Source organism: Toxoplasma gondii, chromosome VI (genome assembly GCF_000006565.2).
Source record: "Toxoplasma gondii ME49 chromosome VI, whole genome shotgun sequence".
In the NCBI taxonomy this organism is placed as follows: Eukaryota; Apicomplexa; class Conoidasida; order Eucoccidiorida; family Sarcocystidae; genus Toxoplasma; species Toxoplasma gondii.
Window position 1 is genome coordinate 3,516,172 of NC_031473.1, and position 19,680 is coordinate 3,535,851.

Here is a 19,680-nt window from a genome sequence, read left to right on the forward strand (position 1 = left end):
AGCGACACATCCGCAAGCGAGCTGACTTTTTGCCGCTCATACTTATAGAAATCGACCTTTCTTCACGAGTAACTTCGTTTCAAGCTCTCAACCTAAAGGGTCGGCTTGCGTGGCCAACCGGTACGATAACTCTCTTTCTAGAAACGGCTTCTACCTACATAGCACAAACTCTCAGAAATGTCGCTGCTCTGCGAGAAGTCGAAACAAGTGGTGTGTCTTTCAACACAGAGAGACGCGACTTCTTCCGCATCGCTGCTGGCATCTGCTGTGAGTTTGTTGTCTGATTGCACAGTGCCTTTCGATCCCCTGGACTTGTGGAGAGACGCCTCAGATGTGTGTTCCAAGAATACTTGCAGATCAGCAACAGCACTCGCCTCCGCTCAAACGATTCTGCATGCTTATCTCGAAAGGGTCTACTATGTGTCAAGTTAAAAACAACACCGCAGCCTGACAAGACTACCACGAACAGCATTGCTTTTCACCCCACGAAATCGGAATTATCGGGAGCTCGATCAAAACAAATAGAAAGAATGCGCAAACAGTGTGTCGAAAAAAAGAGCTTCTGGCGCTTCGGCACTGGTGGACGCAACGGCCGCAGATTCAGTTTATCATGTTCGTACGAATACCTGAGAAGCGTGCATTTCGCGCGCGTTTTGCCTTTTCACCTCAGTCAACTGAATCTTTCAGTTGGCTCTCTGTTAGTTGGTGAGTATTTACTCTTTCATATCCGTGAACTTCTGTGTGGACTAGAGCCAAGAACAAAAGCCCCCTTCGAACTTTCAGCGCGGCGAGCGTTGTGGGGGAACTCGACTTGCCACGAATTTGCGAGGAAATAAAACACTAAGCACTGAACGGGATACGTTTGCAGATCGAATCCTGGGCTGTTCAAATCGTATCGACAAATTTCAAGAGCAGGTTTTAGGCGTTTCGTTTGCATCACACCCGCGCGTTTGAAGTCCTCACTGACACACACGTGCTATCGTCACGCGTTTTTGCGAGATCGTCTTTTCTTTTCCTTGGAATTCATCGGACGGCAGGTTTTGGTCCAACGTTTTGCCCCCATTTCTCTCTGCTGGTCGACTTGCTGGCTGCCGTTGACAGTTTTGCCACTATTTCTCCCTTGATGCTTGGTTAGCTGCGCGACTTCCGCGCTCCAGCCGGCAAAGCCCGCAACCAAACTTTTGTCCCCTCGTTTTCTTCCCCGTTTGGCCTCACACCCCTCGGCTTTCCTGTTCAGTTTCCCTCTGGCTACTATCGCGACCTCGGTCCTGTCATACTAATGGTTGTCCGTTCACATTCCTGTTTGCTTTTGCCGTCTCGCAGGCGGCGCCCTGCGAGCAGGCTCCTCGTTTGTTCCGTCTGCGCTTGGGTGTTCCTGTCCCGGCAGTTCCCCGTCGTTTTCTCTGCTTCAGTTTCGCCCTCGGAAAATGACGGGCCCGCAGCAAGCGGAACCGACGCCTCTCCCTCAGCCTCGCCGGAAAGAGGCAGCGAGCCTGAAAACGTCGCGGCAGATTCCTGGTCGAACTCTTTGAGTCAGTTTGTCAGTGCGCTGCGTGCTTCGACTTGGGATGTTTTACGTTCTGGGGTCGAGGGGACGACGCGAATGCATTTCCATGAAAGACATGTGGAGGGGATCGAGGGAGCTCGCCGCCCACAAGAACTCTTTGATTACATCGTCGTTGGAGCAGGAGCAGCGGGTTGTCCCTTCGCCAGAACGATGGCGGATGCAGGTACCTTTTGAGAACGCGTCAAAACGCGAGCCTTCACTTTCCTGTCGCTTTCCGGCGCTTTCGATTGTTGCAGAGCCGCCGCTTTCTCGTTTGTAAAGCAGACGGATGCAGAATAGCGGAAGCAGCCTGTCTGTAGTGCAGTTTAGCCACACACTTCCACTTTCAGAAATTAGAGTTTCACAGTCTACTCTGTGACTTAAGACGTGTAGCACGTGACAAGGAGATGGGTTCGGAGCAGTGCATCATCTAGGCAGCCGTTTGCAAGATATTCTGTAAAAACAAGGGAACACACAAGGCTGAAAACACGACCTACAGGCACTTTGTGCTGTCGAAGGGAAACAGCAACCCACGCCACAAACTAGACTAAGAGCATAAACAGAGAATCTAAAGAGTGTGAAGTTTCCACGTATCCAACCTGAGGCGTACTGTGGAAGCGGTCTTTGCTTTGAAGTACTCAAACGCTTGCTGGTAAATTGACCATCATATATCGACACACGCATCCCCATGCTTGGGGAAAACTTGTCGTCATCTGATCCGAGTCATCTGTCATCAGAGTCGCACTACAAGAAGACGACCAAAGAGAACATCATCTGTGGTTGTACAGGCGTCAACTGATGCCTTCCTTTCCTGTTCGTCTGCGTGGCCAGACTTCCCCACACAAAATGTCTCGGTGTACACGTAGTGACTCAGAGAGCGGGTCGAGGCAGCTGTGAGATTCCCTGAGAAAGTGACGGGACGAACCAGTTCGGTCATCCGGCTCTTCGCTGGCGAAAGAGGGAGTTTTCTGTTTGTGTACGTCTAAGGGTATTCTTCTCACGCCTCAGCTGACCTCTTTTTTTTCATTTTGCCCTTTCAGGAAAGCGGGTGTTGGTGTTTGAGCGAGGCCATGCCCGTTCCAGGACCCAAACGCCGGCAGCGATGGATTTGGACGGAGCTGGAAGAGGCATAAACGATGAGAAAATTAGTCAGCCTGTTATCACCGCTCAAGGCGTTCGAACGCACATTGGCAAAGTCATGGGTGGAGGCACGAGCGTCAATGTGGGAATCATGATACGGGAGCTGGATGAATACTTTCACTTCCTCAACGAGAAATATGGCCATTCCTGGGATATCCAAACCCTCCACAAGGTGCGCTCATCCAAATGGATGTTCCCTCTCTCTCAAAAGGTGTAGTGTAGCCACAGTTAACCAGACCTATTCACAGCACGCCGTGCGGCTGTACATTTATATAAACTAAGGTGTATACTCATGTGTATACTGGGATCTGAGTCCAGGGCAATTGTCTTCGTGTGTGTCTACATCTTTCTGGCCACCTTCTACGGGTAGTTCTTCTGATGGACAAGTGCATTTTCTGCGGACAAGTTACCACGTGTGTCGTGGTGCTGTTTTATGTCTGCTTCACTCTCCCTTTTTCAAAAGAAAATCGTGTGTCTGTGTCAATCTGTCTCCCCTTATTGGGGGCATACGCTGAATGAACCGGCAGACGATTCCCTTTGCCGGTGAGTGTTTTTATGCTAATAGTCCGCGATCCAGAATTGGATCACTCAGACCGAATACACATAGGCATTATAATACCTAGGCTGCTGTTACGAAATACAGAAAACCAAGTTCTGTTTATGATCGCTGACTTCCGAGGACCTACAGTAGTGAACAGGACTCCCGTTCTGTGGTGGCAAGATGCCGTATTGTGGCAGTCCAAAGGTTTGAAAAGCCCTGTCAGGTAAATTGTTTCTTCGTGCGCGGAAGATCGTCCAACTCTTTGCATGTCGATTTTGTTCTCCTAACTGTACTTTTACACAGGTGTCTGCAACACCGCACATGCATCCAATCGCGTTGGTCCGTTTTACTCGGTGTTGCTGCGCACATTTGCACGTTCGTTTCCTCAGGCGTCTTCGTGGATAGAAGAAAGAGTTTCTTGCCCGATGCCTCAAGAGAATGACTTTTCGCGAGCGATTTGCCGCAGCTTTTCTAACCAAGGATTCATCCCTCATGGAGGAGTCGCCGGCAACACAAATTACACTTACCCCATTCCGGTGTCTCCGGAGCTGAGACACGGAGAGTTCTGGGGGGCTATGTCTCTCTTCAACTCGTCCGATTCGGGATTCCGGAACGCAGCAGACATTTTCTTAATTGACAATTTCTCAGGTGCAGAAAGCGTCGAGAACTTCAAACCTGCAAAGAACATCGAACTCTTGACCGACTACATTGTCCTGGTAAAAAACATGGCGACAAAAACAGAGAGCAAGACGCGTGTTTCTGTCTGTACGTACACTGAGTCTGCTTCCCGCGCCTCCTTTTACGGCTTAATTCTTGAACCAAAAGGACTGCTAGGTCTGTTGCCGTCTTCGAAGTTGAGAAGCAGGAAAATAGGTGGTTCTGCGAGTTCTGGAGCGCAGAAAAGGTTTGAGTGGAAAAACACGCTCAAATGCGGAACTTCATGTACTCTGGAAAGCAAAAATACGAAACATGGAAGACAGGCCCTGACACGAACATTTCAGTTAATGATCGTCTACGTAAACAGAAACCCGTTCTTGAATACTAGTACATAAATATACATATATAAACATATACATATATATATATATATAAATACGCAGTTCTTACGTAGAATTGTCTATGCGCATTTTAATAGGTGGATCAGCTAGCTTCCGTTAGATTTACAGGCCAGTTCGAAAGTCTTCGACTCTAGGTACTCTGGAAACAGTGTATTACAACAACGTCTACTTTGCTCCTTTGGACGGCCAGAAGTATATATTTCAATGTTGCTTTGTCGTTAGTGTTGAGTGGTAGCCTCTATCTAATATATATATATATATATATGCGCACATTCGTACAAGCGATATTGAATAAGAAGGTAAACTCGTCGTTGATTAGATGTCTGAACTCAGCAGAGCCTTGTAGGTTTAGAGATGCTGGAGACGCACCCAGAGTAATGAGGGTGCAATTGATGTAGCTTGCATGCACAGGCTTACACGAATGCGTGACTGCATGGATTTCAAAGATCGTCGCCACATGCGCCCACCTATAGACGGCATGTTGTGCCTCAAATTACAAATTCCAGTAAAGTTGTGCAGAGACGTATATTTGTAGTGAAGCAAAGATGCAGGTCCTGAACGAATTTACTTGTGAAGGATAGTGCGGCTTGATTGTTCCACCGCATGCGTGGTTTCCTCTTGCTTTTGAGCTAATTGACTCGTTTTTTCAGAAAGTTCTCTTCGATAAATCGGGGACCCGCCCTCGAGCAAGATGTGTCAATTACCGACGAACGCAAGAATCCGATTTAACAACGTTCGGAGAAAGTCCCAGGCGTCGACGACCTAGCGACGCAGGTGCGTTCCCCGAGAAAGCTAACAGTGTGAAAGAGATTAATCATTTTTGTAACTCTCTACAGCATGTGTATGCCCAACTCTTCGCTCTGTTCTACCTATATGTCTGCGTTCCAGTTACGCTTGTATGTCTCCTTTCCGAGCAATCTGCATCGCTTCCTCTTCTGCCCTAGAGCCTTCGCACATGCGCGATTAGCAGAGGGTGCCCGTTTTGCGCTTTGAGATAAGCTAAAAACGCAGCGAGATGAATTCTGACGGAAACTCTGGAAACTTCTCGTCGCGCCAGAGGCGCAGTGCCCAGGTCCCCAGAAGCCCAAAGCCAGCAACCAGGGAAATGCTGAGTGATCCGCGAGCGCACTCTTCGCCAGTGGGCATCTACACAACTCCACATATATTCACAGAAACACAGATACATATGCATATACATATAAGTATATATGTATATACATATATATATATATATGCATATATTTACATACACATGCGCGCTTATATATATATATATATGTATAGATATACATGTATAGATATACATTTATATATTTGCATTTGTCGATGCGGTTTGGGTTTTTCGTATTTGCTGTCTTGTGTTTGCGGGGGAATCGTTTTCTTCTTCCTCGACACTGGTTGTCCCCTTTCCTCGACTGGAGAAGAGTGGAGATCCAGGATCGTGGAGGCAGGCTCTTTCTGCCCGCGTTTCCCGCCCCTCAGGCTCGCACTTCTGGGCTATTGGCCAGACGCTTTTGTCGCGCTTCTGGTCGCTTTTTTCTCCGCAAGTTTATCACGCCTGTGTGAAGAAGAACGGAGAAATTGTCATGGCCTCGGGCGCCATCCTGTCTGCCGTGAATCTGTTCAAATCCGGCGTAGGACCTAAGGCGCAGATTGAGAAACTCGGCCTGCCTCTCGTCCTCGACGTCCCGCAGCTAGGACAGCGATTTTCAGATCGAATTGTCGTTCCAGTCGGAGTCTTCCTCACTCAGAGACAGCAACAGACTTTCAGCAAGCCGCGAATCTCGGATGTCATCGGCTTCAAAGCCTTCGGCCCAGACTGCTCAGACTTCAAGTGCGCGAACCAGACAGTGCAGACGAGGAGTCTTCCACGAAAGATGAAGGCAGGCGAATAAACAAAGTATCCAGACGCCGCCAGTCTCGCCGAGCTGCTCTAGAAAAGGCATTCAGAGAAACACAAAAAATTCATTCCTACGTATATATGTGTATGTGCGTTTATATGCCTGTCCAGATATATGCCATGGTCAGGTGTGTAGACGTTTCCATCAGTCCCTCGACTGAAATAAGTCCAACTCACAGTCTCTGCTCGTCTCACCCTTGCCTCTTCTGTCATGGTACAAGACTCCCCTCTGTGTTGCCCTTTCTCGCTCACTCACTGAGAAGAATATATATATATATATATAGATAGATAGATAGATAGATGTACATGTAGAGAGAGATGCGTACGTGTATGAATACTAATCTCTGCATCTCCATGGAGACACACTAGTGTGTATCGACTTGTCTACTTACTCCTTCGTTTATATATATATACGTTTCTAATTGCATGTGATTTTGTTTGTCTGTTTATGCACTTGGTTCTGAGTGCGAGTGATTTCGTGGTTGCAGGATTGGCGCACATTCTTTAAAGTGCACACAGGTCATTGTGGAGACGATGTACGGTCCGCATGCAATGGACGGACCTATCTACGCGGCGAGAGCTCTCGTTCCCCCTCACCTGAGAAATACCAGACTTGTCGAGGCCATTTTCCAAGTGTTTAGCAGGTGCACGCAACTCTCGAAGAAAGAGCGACTTCTGCAGCCAGTCTGTTTTCTTCTCCGAAGAGCCATCGACTGTGCGAGGTACTCGTCTCTCGTCAGAAAGAACGTTTTACCAGAAGAGGTGTGCGCTTATGCGTAAACATCTGCATAAAAAGTTGCCTTTTTGTGCGAATTTCTTTCTATGTCTCTGTATTTTCCAATCCGCTTGCATTTACAGATGTTCATCCATAGCTATACGTGTAAAGTATATCTAGATATGCATTCGTGTGCGAATCATCTGTGTCCACTGGCATGTTTACACCTGCTTCTGTCAGGCTGTGTGCACGTGAACACAGAGATAAAACCGGACGGACATTACATATATATTTATTGTTTATTTATTTTTGAGAAGTGTACGTTAATAAATGCGTAGCTCACATGTACACACGAACGGCTTGTCTGTGTGTGTGCAGACGCGAAAAGCGAGCACTTGTATGAGTTGAAAAACGGGTCAGGGATTTCTTCTTGTGAGTGGTTGTTGTTCGTTCTCTTTTTTTCTGGGAAGGCGTTCCCTGTAGCGAGTCTCTCCGTTTTCCTGTCTTTTGTGGTTGTCGTTTCTCAGCCGCACCGCAGTTCAGTTTTCCTTTATTTCGGAGCCCAAGAGCAGAGGCTCTGTTTCCATGGAGAGAGATGGAACAGTGAAAGTGGAAGCGAACTACCTCGATGATCCTCAGGACTTCTTTGACGCCGTTCGCGGCGTACAGACAGCGATCGAAGTATGCTTCGTGTCTTGCCTCGTTTCCGGTCTCCCGCGAAGAGAGCGACGCCTGTGTTCTCCATTCCAAGTTTCGCGCGTAGTTCGCTGTTGGCTTCCGAATCTCTCTCTTCTGAATTCTGGACGCGTGTGACCTATTCAGCAGTTTTCGCCGCCCATTCAGTGCCCGTTTGTTGGTTCTCGCCTCTGAGGCTCCTGCTCTTTTCTACGACCTAAACGCGCCAGACTCTTCGATCGGCGCTTTGCCGTAGGACGAACCACTGAACAGCTCACCTCAGGCCGGCGATGCAGGAGCCTGAACCGTGGGGTGTTTCGGAGCACAGTCGTGTGAAGCGAGGTCCACCAGATAGTTTACGCAAGAAGTTGTCGTCTCGCGCACGACGTTATCGAAGCATGGGGAGCTCGTTTTGCGGCCCGCTTGGTTTCCGAGGTTCCTCCAAGTCTTCCAGAAGAAGTGCTGTCGTCGCATCTCAATTTCTTTTCAGCGAGTCAATGGAGACGCCTTTCGGGGGCTCATCGACTCTGTTGGACGCACAGCCTGTCCCGTGATGCTTTTGGATGGCTTTCTGCAAATCGTCACGAGACTTCTTCAAGAAACGTCTTCCCCCTCTCTCACTCCTGCCCATCTCGAGCAAGTCAGGAGACGCATACCATCAAATACTCTTCCCCACCTTCTGTTATTCTCCTTCGTGCACCTATCCATATCTATAGAGTTAGTATATATATATATTATATATGTGCAATTATTCACGTACATATCCATAGCTATATATATATATATATATATATATATATATATATATATTTGAAGCATCGCCAAAGCTAGCGGCTGTGTGTGTAGACACACCCATTCGAATGAAAGGTACGTACATACGAGTACAGATATGGAGACAGACACCAAGCGCATGACCTGTAAAAGCGCATTTTTCTGTGGAAAAACGTATATATATATATATATATATGTATAAGTATTCACATGCATATGCAGGTGAGAAGAACTCTACGTGTGTGTTTTGCATTTTTCGCGTTTCGCTGGGTTCTTCTCCAAGTGCCTGCCTACGCCGGTGCTTCAACGCGACTCCTTATGCACAAGGCGAGGTGATGAGCGGCGCGAGCATCTCCCAAGCATGGTGCGAAATGTATGTTTCTCCAGGTACAGAAACATCACGACGCTTTAGCTCGGATCTATCCCCCTTCGGAACATGAAGAAGGCGAAGAGAACGAAGGAGACGCCAGCGACGACGCCCTCAACAGGCAAGCGCCTGAAGGTATGACGGCAGAAACAACCGAGTCAGAACGTTTTGGCTGCAGAGGAACATGGACCGGCAGATTGAGGGGCGCACACGGCGGCAGGGAATCACTCACATATTTGGATATCGTTCCAGTTGTTTCCATTGAACTGTCGATTTCCTCTTAATTTACTGCATGCCGTGAGAGCGAAGCAATCTGGCGCGTTTCACCATTCGTGACAGTCAACGCGGAATTCTCCCGCAGCTGCACGCCGTTGGTTTCTTCCCCACGTAGGCCTGCGCATGCACTCGCGCGTAGTTCTCTGCATGCGCTTGGTCTACCCAGCGCACTGGCACTTGCCCCCGTATATATGTGTGAATATGGATGTCTCTTGGACACAAGGACTGCCACATATATATGCAGATGCTTACCTACACATACACATTCTTATATATATGTATATACACACATATATATATATATATACATATATATACATATATATATATATATATATATATATATATATATATATATATGTGGGTGTCTGTTTAGATGATGTACTCAGCGAGCCAGGATGTGATGGGTTTGTGAACAGAGCAAAAGCAGGCGAATCTCGGATCAGCGAAGGGGGAAAGTCGGCTGGCGTCTCTCCAGCGCATCGCAGAAATGCAGAAGCTGCTGGAGGACCTGGTTGCGCGCGACGAAAGTGGAGACGCGGCGACCTCTGAGCGACGCAGTTCGACCGTCCATACAGTCCGACTGGATCGTTTAACTGGCTTCTTCGACTCAGGTCTCTGCAGCAGAACATGCAAAGAGGTCGACGACAGCTTCCTCTACGGCGTCTACACGAAAACATGTCCCTGGAGGGATGTATTGTACCTCTTTCATGGCCTCTGTGCTCCGTCTTGCTCTCCTGCATGTAGCGAGGAAAAGGATGGCAAAGCGAGCGTTGCAGACACTGAGGAAGGAGTGGGCGAACACAATTTCGTTTTCAAACTCGACACAAGAACGAGACAGTTTCAAGAGAGAGACGCTGTTCTCGCCTCCGAGCAGTGGGCCGCTACTTTTCCGCCTCTGCTTCCTTGTACGAAACAGCGACCCGCGCGAAACGCTGGCGATACACCGTTCTGCACATTCGCTGAAGCATGCGCCACACACACACACACCACAGTGCGAGTCTCGGACATCCTTCTGCATTTCTCGATCGATGTTGTGTGCCGGGTGTAAACGTGAAGTCGCCGTTTCGCCTCTCTTTGTCGACTCTCCTCAGAAACCAGATCGCCTCCAAAGGTCTGAAGCTGGATCGGGGAGAAACCACACACGCATGTTTCCTGGATCGACTCACCGTTACACCTGGACACCCAGAGTGAAACCTGTGTACACAACGTCACAGACACTGTTCAACGACCTCTATGTTCTCATGCTCAGAAAGATATATACACGTGTATATATATATATATATATACATACATGTCTACACATCTGCATAATGCATGTATACATACATATATATATATATATATATATTTAGATGCATATATATTTATATGAGTACATATTTATATGTGTATTATATTTATATGGATAAGCAGAAGAGAATTTGTGTGGGTTCGTGTGAATCGGCGCTTCGCTGTTTGAGCAGCTCGTCGGGGGGCCTTTCATTGCATTGTGTCGCGGTGCATGCGTCGAGTCGTCGCGTTTTTGTTTGCGCAGCTCCGGACGATCCTACACACATTGCGGAGTACGTTCTGACGTACATGAGCAGCATCTGGCATCACGCAGGAACGGCGGAAATGGGCGCGGTTGTCGACAACCTGTTTCGAATGCGAGGCGTTGTTGGCCTCTCGATCGTCGACGCCTCTGTGCTGCCCCAAATCAGCCGAGGAAATCCAACGGCGACGCTGCTGACGATCGGCCGGTGAGAGCGGAAACAGTTGCTTCACGGCGTTTGCGCGGTCCTGTCGACGTGAACGAGAGATGCCGCAGATAGACTTGTGCATGCATTTCAGACTTGGCATGGGTACAGACAACGGCAGTTCGAATTCGTAGACGGCTGAGTGAGTCGCGACGACACCCCAGAGATGGAAGGCAGCAAACGTGGAAGGCATCAAAGGCATTTCGATTAGAGGGGAATCCGACGAGAAAAGAGAAACGTTCGAAATACAAAAAAAAACATATCGGCGAAGACGGCTGATTTTCAGTTTCGGTGGCATTTTCAGTGGCCGCGCACATCTACGAGCTCTTATTCAGAAGGCCCGTACAGTTTCGACAAGGAAGGCGCCAGGAGAGAGTTTCGTCCCTTCTCAACAGCTGATGGACTCATGTTTATATCTGACTGCATGTATCGAGAGCTGTGTAGAACGGCTCGACGGATCTTTATCAAGGCCAGCGGTTCGGTGAATTTCCTTCGTACGCTTTCGCAGATACGCCGCCCTGAAAAAACTCGAAGCTCAGAGCCATTCTCGCGAAGCAGTTGTCTGAGCGTGGAAATCTCTCTCGACCTCGCGCTGGACAAGAAACAACGGTGAGACTTGACGGGACTCAACAGTCCGTCGCGGTTGCGTTGAAAAAGTGTAAAGACTCTCATTCGCTGTCTGCATGCTTTTCGCGGAGACAACACGAGGACTTCTGTCGGTTTTCATTTCTGGCCAAGTTCCTGGCGTGCCATGCATTCATATCGATGCGAAAACGCCTGCATGTCAAGATACGTACACGCCACACTCGTGCGACAGGTTAATTATGTATTTATATATAGCGAGAGAGAGCGAGATTTATGGATGTAGCGATACAATATAAGGACGGTATCGATGTTTTCCGTGGAAAAAGGACTGTTTTGTTTGAATTGTCTCATCAGGGTCCTGCAGAGTTCTGGCGGCGACGTTCATGCGCCAGGTTGCTCTTTCCGTTTCATTTTTTCCTCTTGCAAAGGCAAGCAGGAAAGTTGACCAAGCCACCGTTCCTCAAAAGCAGAGGCCGGCTTGCGTTCTAAGTTTCTGTTTACCTGCGAAGATTTCGCGTACGACTGCTCTCCAGTGAATGGCCAATGCACGTGGAACATTCATCTGAATTGTTCCTCTCGCATTTCTCTGTTTCCCTGCCGTCTCGTTTTTCCACGGGTCGCTGCTGTCACACATCGTACCTCTCTGACTTCGTTGTTCAACCATCATAAGAAGCTGCCCACACTCATGCATCGTCCGTGTACTGACACAATATATATATATATATATATTTGTACATATATATGTATATATATCTATGTATTTCCTGTAGGGGTACACAGTGTGTGGGCAGATGTTTCGACAGGTGCAGGCGAGCAGGAAGATTCAGTGGATGGGCAAAAGTGTGTTGTCAAGTTGTATTCTGTTGGCGTTGTTTCGAGAACAGCGAGTGTATCTGGGAGTCTCATCGAAATCATCTGTCGAAGAAGTGGAGTTTTGCCGAAGACAGACACCGCCATGTCTGTGTAGAAGTTAACGCACAAAGAACTATCCTGGGGAGTGCACGACTGGGGGAGAATCGAGCGACAGAAAGGACGAAACGCATCCCGAGAGCTGCTGACACTCGAAACGATCTTTCACTGCAGTTAAATGACATTCCTGCGCCGCCTGCAGGTAGATGTATCCATGATTTTTATGACCAACGGAGGCTTCGGCGTTACACATACACTACGCGATGTGTAGTGTATGGCTGCACTCATCACTCACACACAGAAAAACTCGTCGTGTTCGGCTTATCTAGGATCGCAGTCCTTCTTAAAACTATTCGCGTTCTGTAGTTTTTTGCCCTCTACGGGTACTCGTTGGTCAGGAGTCTCCACTGCTTGCATACAGATCCACTTCACCTGCTTCATCTACCTGCCTTCTCCCCGGTAGCGACGTCCGTGTTGCTTGAGAGGACTGTGACACAGTCTTGGAGAAGGCTTCGAGGAATCTAATTAAAAGACTGCAAAAAGCTGTATTCCCTCGACTGCTGCTCAAAGGTTGCTCACGCAGACAGATACACAGACGCCTCCTAAAACGGACGGGTCCCACAGAGTCGGGTGCCTCTATGCCTACGCGAGTATACGCGCGAAGTCTTGCGTGCGTACTTGGTTAACGTCTACCAAGTCCATCGACAGGAGGCACCTTAGATTCAGAGGCTTGCCTTCTCCTCTGTCTCACTGAAGACCGCTTGTTTCAAGTTTTCAAAGGATTCGAATCACGCGACAGACTGAGCAAGGGAAAGAAGGCATCCCGCCTCGAGGGGGAAAGCCGCCTGACACGAGAGGGGAAGCGATGCACGAAAAAAGCAGAGACAGAGTCGGAAATCAGAATCGCTTTTCCCCGAGCTCCGCACTGACTCAAGGTCCTACGTCGTCGCATCTCATCCTGAGGCTGTAGCAGGCCTCAGGGACGGTCTGCGACGCCGAAAAATAATGTGTGTGGCTGGAAACGTTTTGTGACACTCTTGAAGAGTTGAAGAACGTAACGCATCCATTTCAGATCGTGTATTCCTGCGACAGGCGCTTCAGTTCTCTTTCCTCTTTTTTTTCTGGATTTTCTCTCACTTCTATCGCGAGAATCCCCCAGTGTGCTCGATGGAGCAGAGCAGCGGACTCCTAAGGGGGTCGCAGCCCCAGCTGACGACTGTCCGCGACGCCGTGAGCTGCGCGATTCTTCGCTGAATGATTGGAGAACCCACGAAGCGAGGAAAGACAACGGCGTCCAGCCAGTCTCGGATTTCTGAAGAAAGATAGAACCAGAAGATCACCCAGCGAGACGGCGACAAATCAAACGAAAACGCAGGGGAAAAGAACACGGTAGACCGCTGGGCGTCTTTGAAACAACAGAGACAAGCAGCGCTGAAAAGGCGCTCTCTCGAAGTCGCGTCACTTCCGACACAAGCGATTCTGGGAGAAAAGGCAGTTCGATCAACACCAGCTCCAACCGCGAATTTGTTCCGCCGTCGGTGGAAACTCCCCTCTCCATTTTTTCACGTTCGACTTCTGTTCCGTGCTGCATCATGCCCGAGTTACCTTTTCTTTTCCATCGCTCTGCGCGTTCCGCTTCTCCCTCTGCTTCGGTTGCTGGCTTGGCAGTTCCTCCCCAGTCTTCTCTCTCGGCGTTCTGCGCCGCTGGGGCGTCTGCTGTCTCTCCGCGTCCTCCTTCCTGCTCCGCGCCGCCTCCGGTTTTTACACTGTCGCGCGGGTCGTAGGATCGAATGAACGCCAGAACTTGCTCGAGGGGGTACTTCGCTGAGAGAAGGCACACACAGGAGGAAAGTCCATCTCGAGGAGCAAGACACCAGCGAAGAGGTGCAGGACGCGGAAGACAGCGGAGTCCGGAAAACGACGACCGACAGACAGAAAGAAGCAGACAGAAAGAAGCAGACAGAGAGAGACGCAGACGAAGCGACACAGAGGAGACAGCGACGATAGCGCATGAGGCCACCACACACAAAGGGAAGGGAGAAAGACCAGAATACTGGCTCTTCTGACAGAAGTCGCGGAAAGCCAACAAACTGCAAGAGTCAGAGAGCTCGTCGTCTGCAGGCGACACCTAGGGAAAAACGTTTCTCCTCAAAAAAAAGAGAGTCAAAGACCAAACAAAAAGAGGAAGGCAAGCGTAAGCGAGCGACAGGTCGAGAGTGTGGGCTGTGTCTTCCCGTCGACAGAAGCAGACTTGAACAGTGCGTACAAATCGGACAGAACAAGCGCTCGACGCAGAGACGACGCGGAACTCCAGTGACAAGAAAGAAATGTTCCTCTGGAAAGGCAGAGCAGAAACACAGCCAAAGGCGTAACGATCAGAGAGAAAATTGAGGTGCAGACAAACTGTAGTGCAAGAGAAAGGAACAAAGTGGACGCGAGAGCGCTGGCGACAAAGACAGGATGAAATGACGGTGTTCTCTAGGCAAAGAAAAGCCTAAACGCTTACGAGGAGTGGAGTCCTCGGTTGCCGCCAAAAACGGACTCTCATCCTCGTCTTCAGAGTGTCGGTTTTCTTCTGCCTCCTTCATCCTTTCCTTCCCATCGCTTGCCTCCCCTTCTCGGTTCTTGCCCTCGCGTTCCTCCGCTCCGCATTGCTTCTCTCTTCGATCAGACAAGGTGCGATAGAAATCGACAACAAAGCCTTCAAGGAGTTCCTTCGTATCGCTGAATGCGAGCGTTCCCTCCAACCGGTACGCGCTTTTCAGTGACTGGAGCTGCAGAAAGGCGGAGACAGAAGAAGCGAAGAACTCGGAAAAGAAGTCTTTTCGTGTGCTCCCTCGTTTTTGAGCGAACACCGCTGCACCCGGGAAGACACGGAGAGAGCGTGGATCGACCTAACGCGCCTACGAAGAGCGCGAAGCGCAAACCGGGCAAGCGAAGTGGAGAAAGAAGAAACGACACCAGCAGTTTGCTCCGCGCTTTTGCAGCAAATCGGCAGAAACGCAGCAAGCGCCTCAACGAGCCACGACCGAGAAGAAGAGAGAAGCGAAGCGCGGAATCGCACCGAGAGAGAGAGGCAGCGCTGGACTGAACAGGTGGAAGCAAAAAGAGAAAGAGAGAGAGAGGCGGGGGAGTCGAAACCCTAAACCAAAGAGGAAAAGGAAGTCACGAAGCCATTTCAGGGCAAACGGAGAGTTCCTACCATTGCCGAAGCTTGTCGCTCCTCTCCCTCACAAATTCGGCACTCGATGTCTCTTAACAAGTCGCCTTCGCGAACAGAGATGCACTGCGCTGAAGAGAAATCCAGAGAAGAAGTCGGAGAAAGGGAAAGTCGACCCTCCTCGCGATGGTCCGCGATCTGCACTTCTACAGCCAGTCGAAAGACAGTCCGCGATAATTCAAACTCTTGGCGTTGTCTGCTTTCCCTTCACTTCGAGGAACCTCCCGCGACTCACGCGTACACAGCAGAGTGGCCAGAAGCGTCCTGAAGCTTCTTCCCTAACGTCTTCGAGAGACTGACGCACAGTTTCCAGGATCGCCTGAGGAAGACTCTCTGCTAACGGGTGCGAAGTGACACGGACCAGCGAGCATTTCGCCAGTGAAAAACCTGAACCGTTTTCCGCTGCCTTTCCTCTGACGCTTCCTCGGTTTCCCCCGCCGCTCGGTGCCTTTCGGACTTTCGCCCAGTCGAAGACACACCGCAACGTGCGGAGGCGCGATGCGCAGCTCCCGGGCCTTTTAGAAGCTCCAGGACCGTCGCGCGAGTGAACGAAAGGCGTTTAAACGTCCTCGGGGTCTCCGCTTACTTGCTAAAGCGAGCAGCCAAGCGTCGCGTTCCGTTTGAGACTTTGTCTGGCGCAAACGAACAGCCGACGCATGCAGAGAAACGAGTGGACAGGCCGTGCAGGCGAAACACAAGGCGCGGAACGAACGGGGGAACAGGGAAAACACAGATGAGAAACAAACAGTGCACCTCGAGAGTCGTTGAGTTTCTCTTCTCTTGAATGCCTCTCCCCTGCAGACAGCTGGTATTACTGGAGGGAGGACAGAGTCTCCTGCTGTGGCTGTCAGAAACGCTCTGTCTTTGACTGATGCAGTGCTCCACCTCCTTGCACATCATCCATGGTCTGCCCTGTTCTCCTTTGCCATGGTAGTCCTTCTTCTCATTCTTGTGTCCGTCGCGTGTTTCGTTAACTTCGGCCCTCTCTTTCGCTTCTTCGCGTCGGTTTCGCAGTTCTCCGCTGTCTTTTTGCGCTTACTCTCCAGTAGTGCGACCGCTCTCGCGTCTGCAGCAGGAAACTGCATGCGTCGTGGGGAGGCGCTACGAGCTGAGAGAGAGGCAGAAAGCAGAAGACGCTTGCGTCCAGTAAAGACGACAAGATGACTCAGGGGCGGAGGAGAAAAGCAACTCGGAAGAAAGAAACTCGCGGGACACAGAGAAGAATCAAGAGGGGAGATCGCAAGAACAAGGAGATTACACAGAGGAGGAAAGACACCGGGGAAGAGGAGAAACGCAGGAAAAAGACATGCGAAAAGGACGCACCAGGAAAAGAGAGCGTACCTGGACACAGTCTCTTAACGGAATCAACGTCCACCTCCCTCGAGGCCTAACAGACGCAAAGAGTCGAGGCTCAGAACAAGAAGAGGAAGGAGACGAAGGCGGAGAAGACGGGGGAGACGAAGGGGGAGAAGAGGGAGGAGAGGAGGACGAAAAGGATGCCGAAGAACAGGAAGAATGATAGTCATCGTCTGCTGTCAGGGAATACCAGAGAGCCTCTGGGCGCAACAAGCAGCGTCGTGCCTTCCACGTCGTCACATCCTGCGGTGCAGCAGGCGGAGCAAAAGCGGAGAAAAGAAAAAAAATGTAAGGCGACACGGTGAGAAAATCAGAAGAGCGAACCTACTGTGAAAAACAAGAAAACAAGACGAAGGAAGAGGAGACGGAATTCTAAAAAAAGGACAGCAGCCCAGATCAATGCGAGGAAGAGATACTTCTGGAGACTCGGATGCAGATGCAGAGACGCAAAACAGTCAAGGGAGACAAACAGAAGTTCAGACGTACAGATACAAGCTCCTAGGCCTTATATATATATATATATATATATATATATATATATAGCCTTCACGTGTAGGTATAGACAAATAGAAAGTAAAGATACGAGACATAGACATACCATGGTAAACATGGATAGATGTGTACACCCCTACGTCTTATATGCATATTGTTCATGTACAGATATATCTATATCTATATATATATATATGTATATGCATTTCTTGATATTGATGTCTATGCCTCTAGGTACTGATACGATATATATATATATATATATATATATATATATATCTGTGTATATATCGTTTGTGTCTGGAAGTACGTAAGAAGGAAAGAACAATAAGAGGGGAAAGAGAGAGAGAAGCAAAGTTCCACGGCACAGAAGAGAATCGTACTTTGCTTGCTTTTTCAAGAATGCCTTGGCGCAGCGCCTGTACGAGCAGCAAAGATGGCCGGATGAACAATGGAGATGATTCGAGAGAGCGTCAGCTTGGCAGACAGTCGCTGTTTTTTTCGACAGAGGAAAGTGGAGAAAGCGCTCGCGCTCCATAGCGTCGAGACTTGATTTCGTTGCTCCTGTTGACACCGCGCACCGTTGAGAAACCGCGAAGCCGCAGTCCTCTGGTTTTTCTTATACGCTGAGTCTCTCCAGCATCCCTCCATCTCTGACAAAAGGAAAAAAGCGGTGTGCTCTCCCCGCCGTCCTCTGTTCACTTGCACCTGCGTAGAAACTCATTTGGGTCTTCTTTCTTCCCGAAGAAAAAAGAGAGTCCCCAGACTCCCCACATCACCGACTCTGGGTGAACAGGAGAGTCTGGATAAATGCATGCATGCACAGGAGTGTACGCGAATGCAGCTGCCTCTCAAGTCCTGAAAACGCATGCGTTTGCATTGGAGTCCGGCGACACCAACTTTTTCGGAGGAATCTACATCCACCCCAAAAAGATGTTCACACGAATCAATAGCTGCATCGTCGCCGCATGTGTATGTAGACATGTATGGATATCTACATATCTACATATATATATATATACCTACATACCTACATAACATATCTATATCTATCTATCTATATATATATATACATACCTACATATCAACATATCAACATATCTATATCTATCTATCTATCTATATATATATATATATATATATATACATACCTACATACCTACATACCTACATATCAACATATCAACATATCTATATCTATCTATATATATATATATCTACATACCTACATATCTATATCTATATATATCTACATATCTATATATATATATATATATATATATATATATATATATATATATATATAATATGATGACTAGGTGTGTGTCGGAGAAAACGACATGCGAAGAAGGAGATTGTACTCAGAGAAAACGGACGAACGTTTTAGCGGACCTTTTCTTCCATGTCGCGGTCAGAGGAAGTCTCCGAGTCTCCACCCGTGCTAGCAGAGCGCCGCCTGCAGAGCTCCTGAGAAGACGTTTGAAAAGTTGGTTTGAGCGAGGTTGGTTGCTCGCTCGGTGTACCGGCCTTTTGACGCGCGTTAGTCGTTGAAGAGCAGCAGAAGAAAGGAGACTTCTCGCGGAAAGAACGAAGGAAAGGCGCGAGGTCCAGAAGAGCCAGAAGCGCGGAGAGAACGTTCTCGAGAGAGAGACAAAGAGCGAAGAAGGAGAGTTCCACAGAGAGAGAGAAAGCAGACAGAAACGGACAGAAACAGAGATGAGCAGACCGATGGATGGAAAAGGGAGAGCGTGTGAGATACCAATGGAAGCGAAGGCAGAAGAAAGACAACTGGTGATGAAGCACAGCAAGCGAAAACGACAGTCGAGTCTCGAGGCCGAGTTCGAATAACGAGGAAGCGAGGGAATCCTGAAGAAGAGGAAAGGGAGAAAGGTAAACGAGGACAGCGACGGCAAGAAAGAAGAAAGTCTGCTGTACAGAGGGAAGCTGTGTCTGAAGAAGAAACAGTGTCTCCTGAACTCTTGACACACTCACTAAAAAGTACCTATGACTATATATATGTATATATATGTATATATATTTAGACAGCTACGATCCGAGAGAGGGAGAGAGAGGTAGAAAGCATCTGAGTTCAACAGCCTTGAAGACACAGAAGGGAAAAAGGGCAGCAATTGTTGAGACGGAGAGATCCAGATCTGCCGGATTGTGGTTGGTTCACGCGCGCTTGGCTGACGGCGGTGACAGAGAAGTAAACGGAGAGATCGAGGTAAAAAGCAAAAACTCAAGAAGCGTCGCTGTGGCTCGGAAGGCGACGACAAAGAGAGGAGAGGGGAGACAGCTTAGATAGCTGCAAGGTCACTGGAAATTCCAGGAGAGAAGTTCGGCGCTTAAAGAGCCGACAGCGTTTCTGTCAGCGTCCGAGACCAAAGCAA

General features: G+C 48.9%; 2 protein-coding genes across 2 annotated transcripts; one reads left to right on the forward strand and one right to left on the reverse strand.

The window, feature by feature from the left end:
* Nucleotides 1–960: 960 nt before the first annotated feature.
* TGME49_244850 (GMC oxidoreductase) lies at nt 961–12,375 on the forward strand. Its single transcript, XM_018780734.1, has 13 exons — nt 961–1,730; nt 2,587–2,858; nt 3,617–3,943; nt 4,936–5,059; nt 5,768–6,119; nt 6,674–6,907; nt 7,428–7,581; nt 8,066–8,215; nt 8,734–8,848; nt 9,409–9,897; nt 10,527–10,731; nt 11,237–11,337; nt 11,668–12,375. Exons 1-12 carry the CDS (start codon nt 1,280–1,282, stop codon nt 11,292–11,294), a joined length of 2,931 nt encoding a protein of 976 aa, XP_018637570.1. The 5' UTR covers nt 961–1,279; the 3' UTR covers nt 11,295–11,337; nt 11,668–12,375.
* Nucleotides 12,251–19,602, reverse strand: TGME49_244860 (hypothetical protein). The gene is made up of 9 exons (XM_018780735.1): nt 18,683–19,602; nt 17,674–17,709; nt 16,784–17,041; nt 16,482–16,550; nt 16,029–16,074; nt 15,425–15,513; nt 14,729–14,996; nt 13,828–14,046; nt 12,251–13,534 (listed from the first exon to the last, which is right to left on the reverse strand). The coding sequence occupies exons 1-9, from the start codon at nt 18,692–18,694 to the stop codon at nt 13,362–13,364; spliced, it is 1,170 nt and encodes a 389-aa protein (XP_018637571.1). The 5' UTR covers nt 18,695–19,602; the 3' UTR covers nt 12,251–13,361.
* Between the last annotated feature and the right edge of the window lie 78 nt (nt 19,603–19,680).

Bases quoted from the DNA above. Each gene is read 5' to 3' on its own strand.
- TGME49_244850 (XM_018780734.1), top strand. From the start codon at position 1,280: ATGGTTGTCCGTTCACATTCCTGTTTGCTTTTGCCGTCTCGCAGGCGG. The intron at 1,731-2,586 runs GTACCTTTTGAG...TTGCCCTTTCAG, and splicing joins CAGAACGATGGCGGATGCAG to GAAAGCGGGTGTTGGTGTTT. The intron at 5,060-5,767 runs GTGCGTTCCCCG...CCCGCCCCTCAG, and splicing joins TCGACGACCTAGCGACGCAG to GCTCGCACTTCTGGGCTATT.
- TGME49_244860 (XM_018780735.1), bottom strand. The intron at 16,075-16,481 runs GTAAGCGCAAAA...CGTTTGCGCCAG, and splicing joins AGCGGTCGCACTACTGGAGA to ACAAAGTCTCAAACGGAACG. The intron at 14,997-15,424 runs GTAGGAACTCTC...GCCTTTCTGCAG, and splicing joins AGCGACAAGCTTCGGCAATG to CTCCAGTCACTGAAAAGCGC.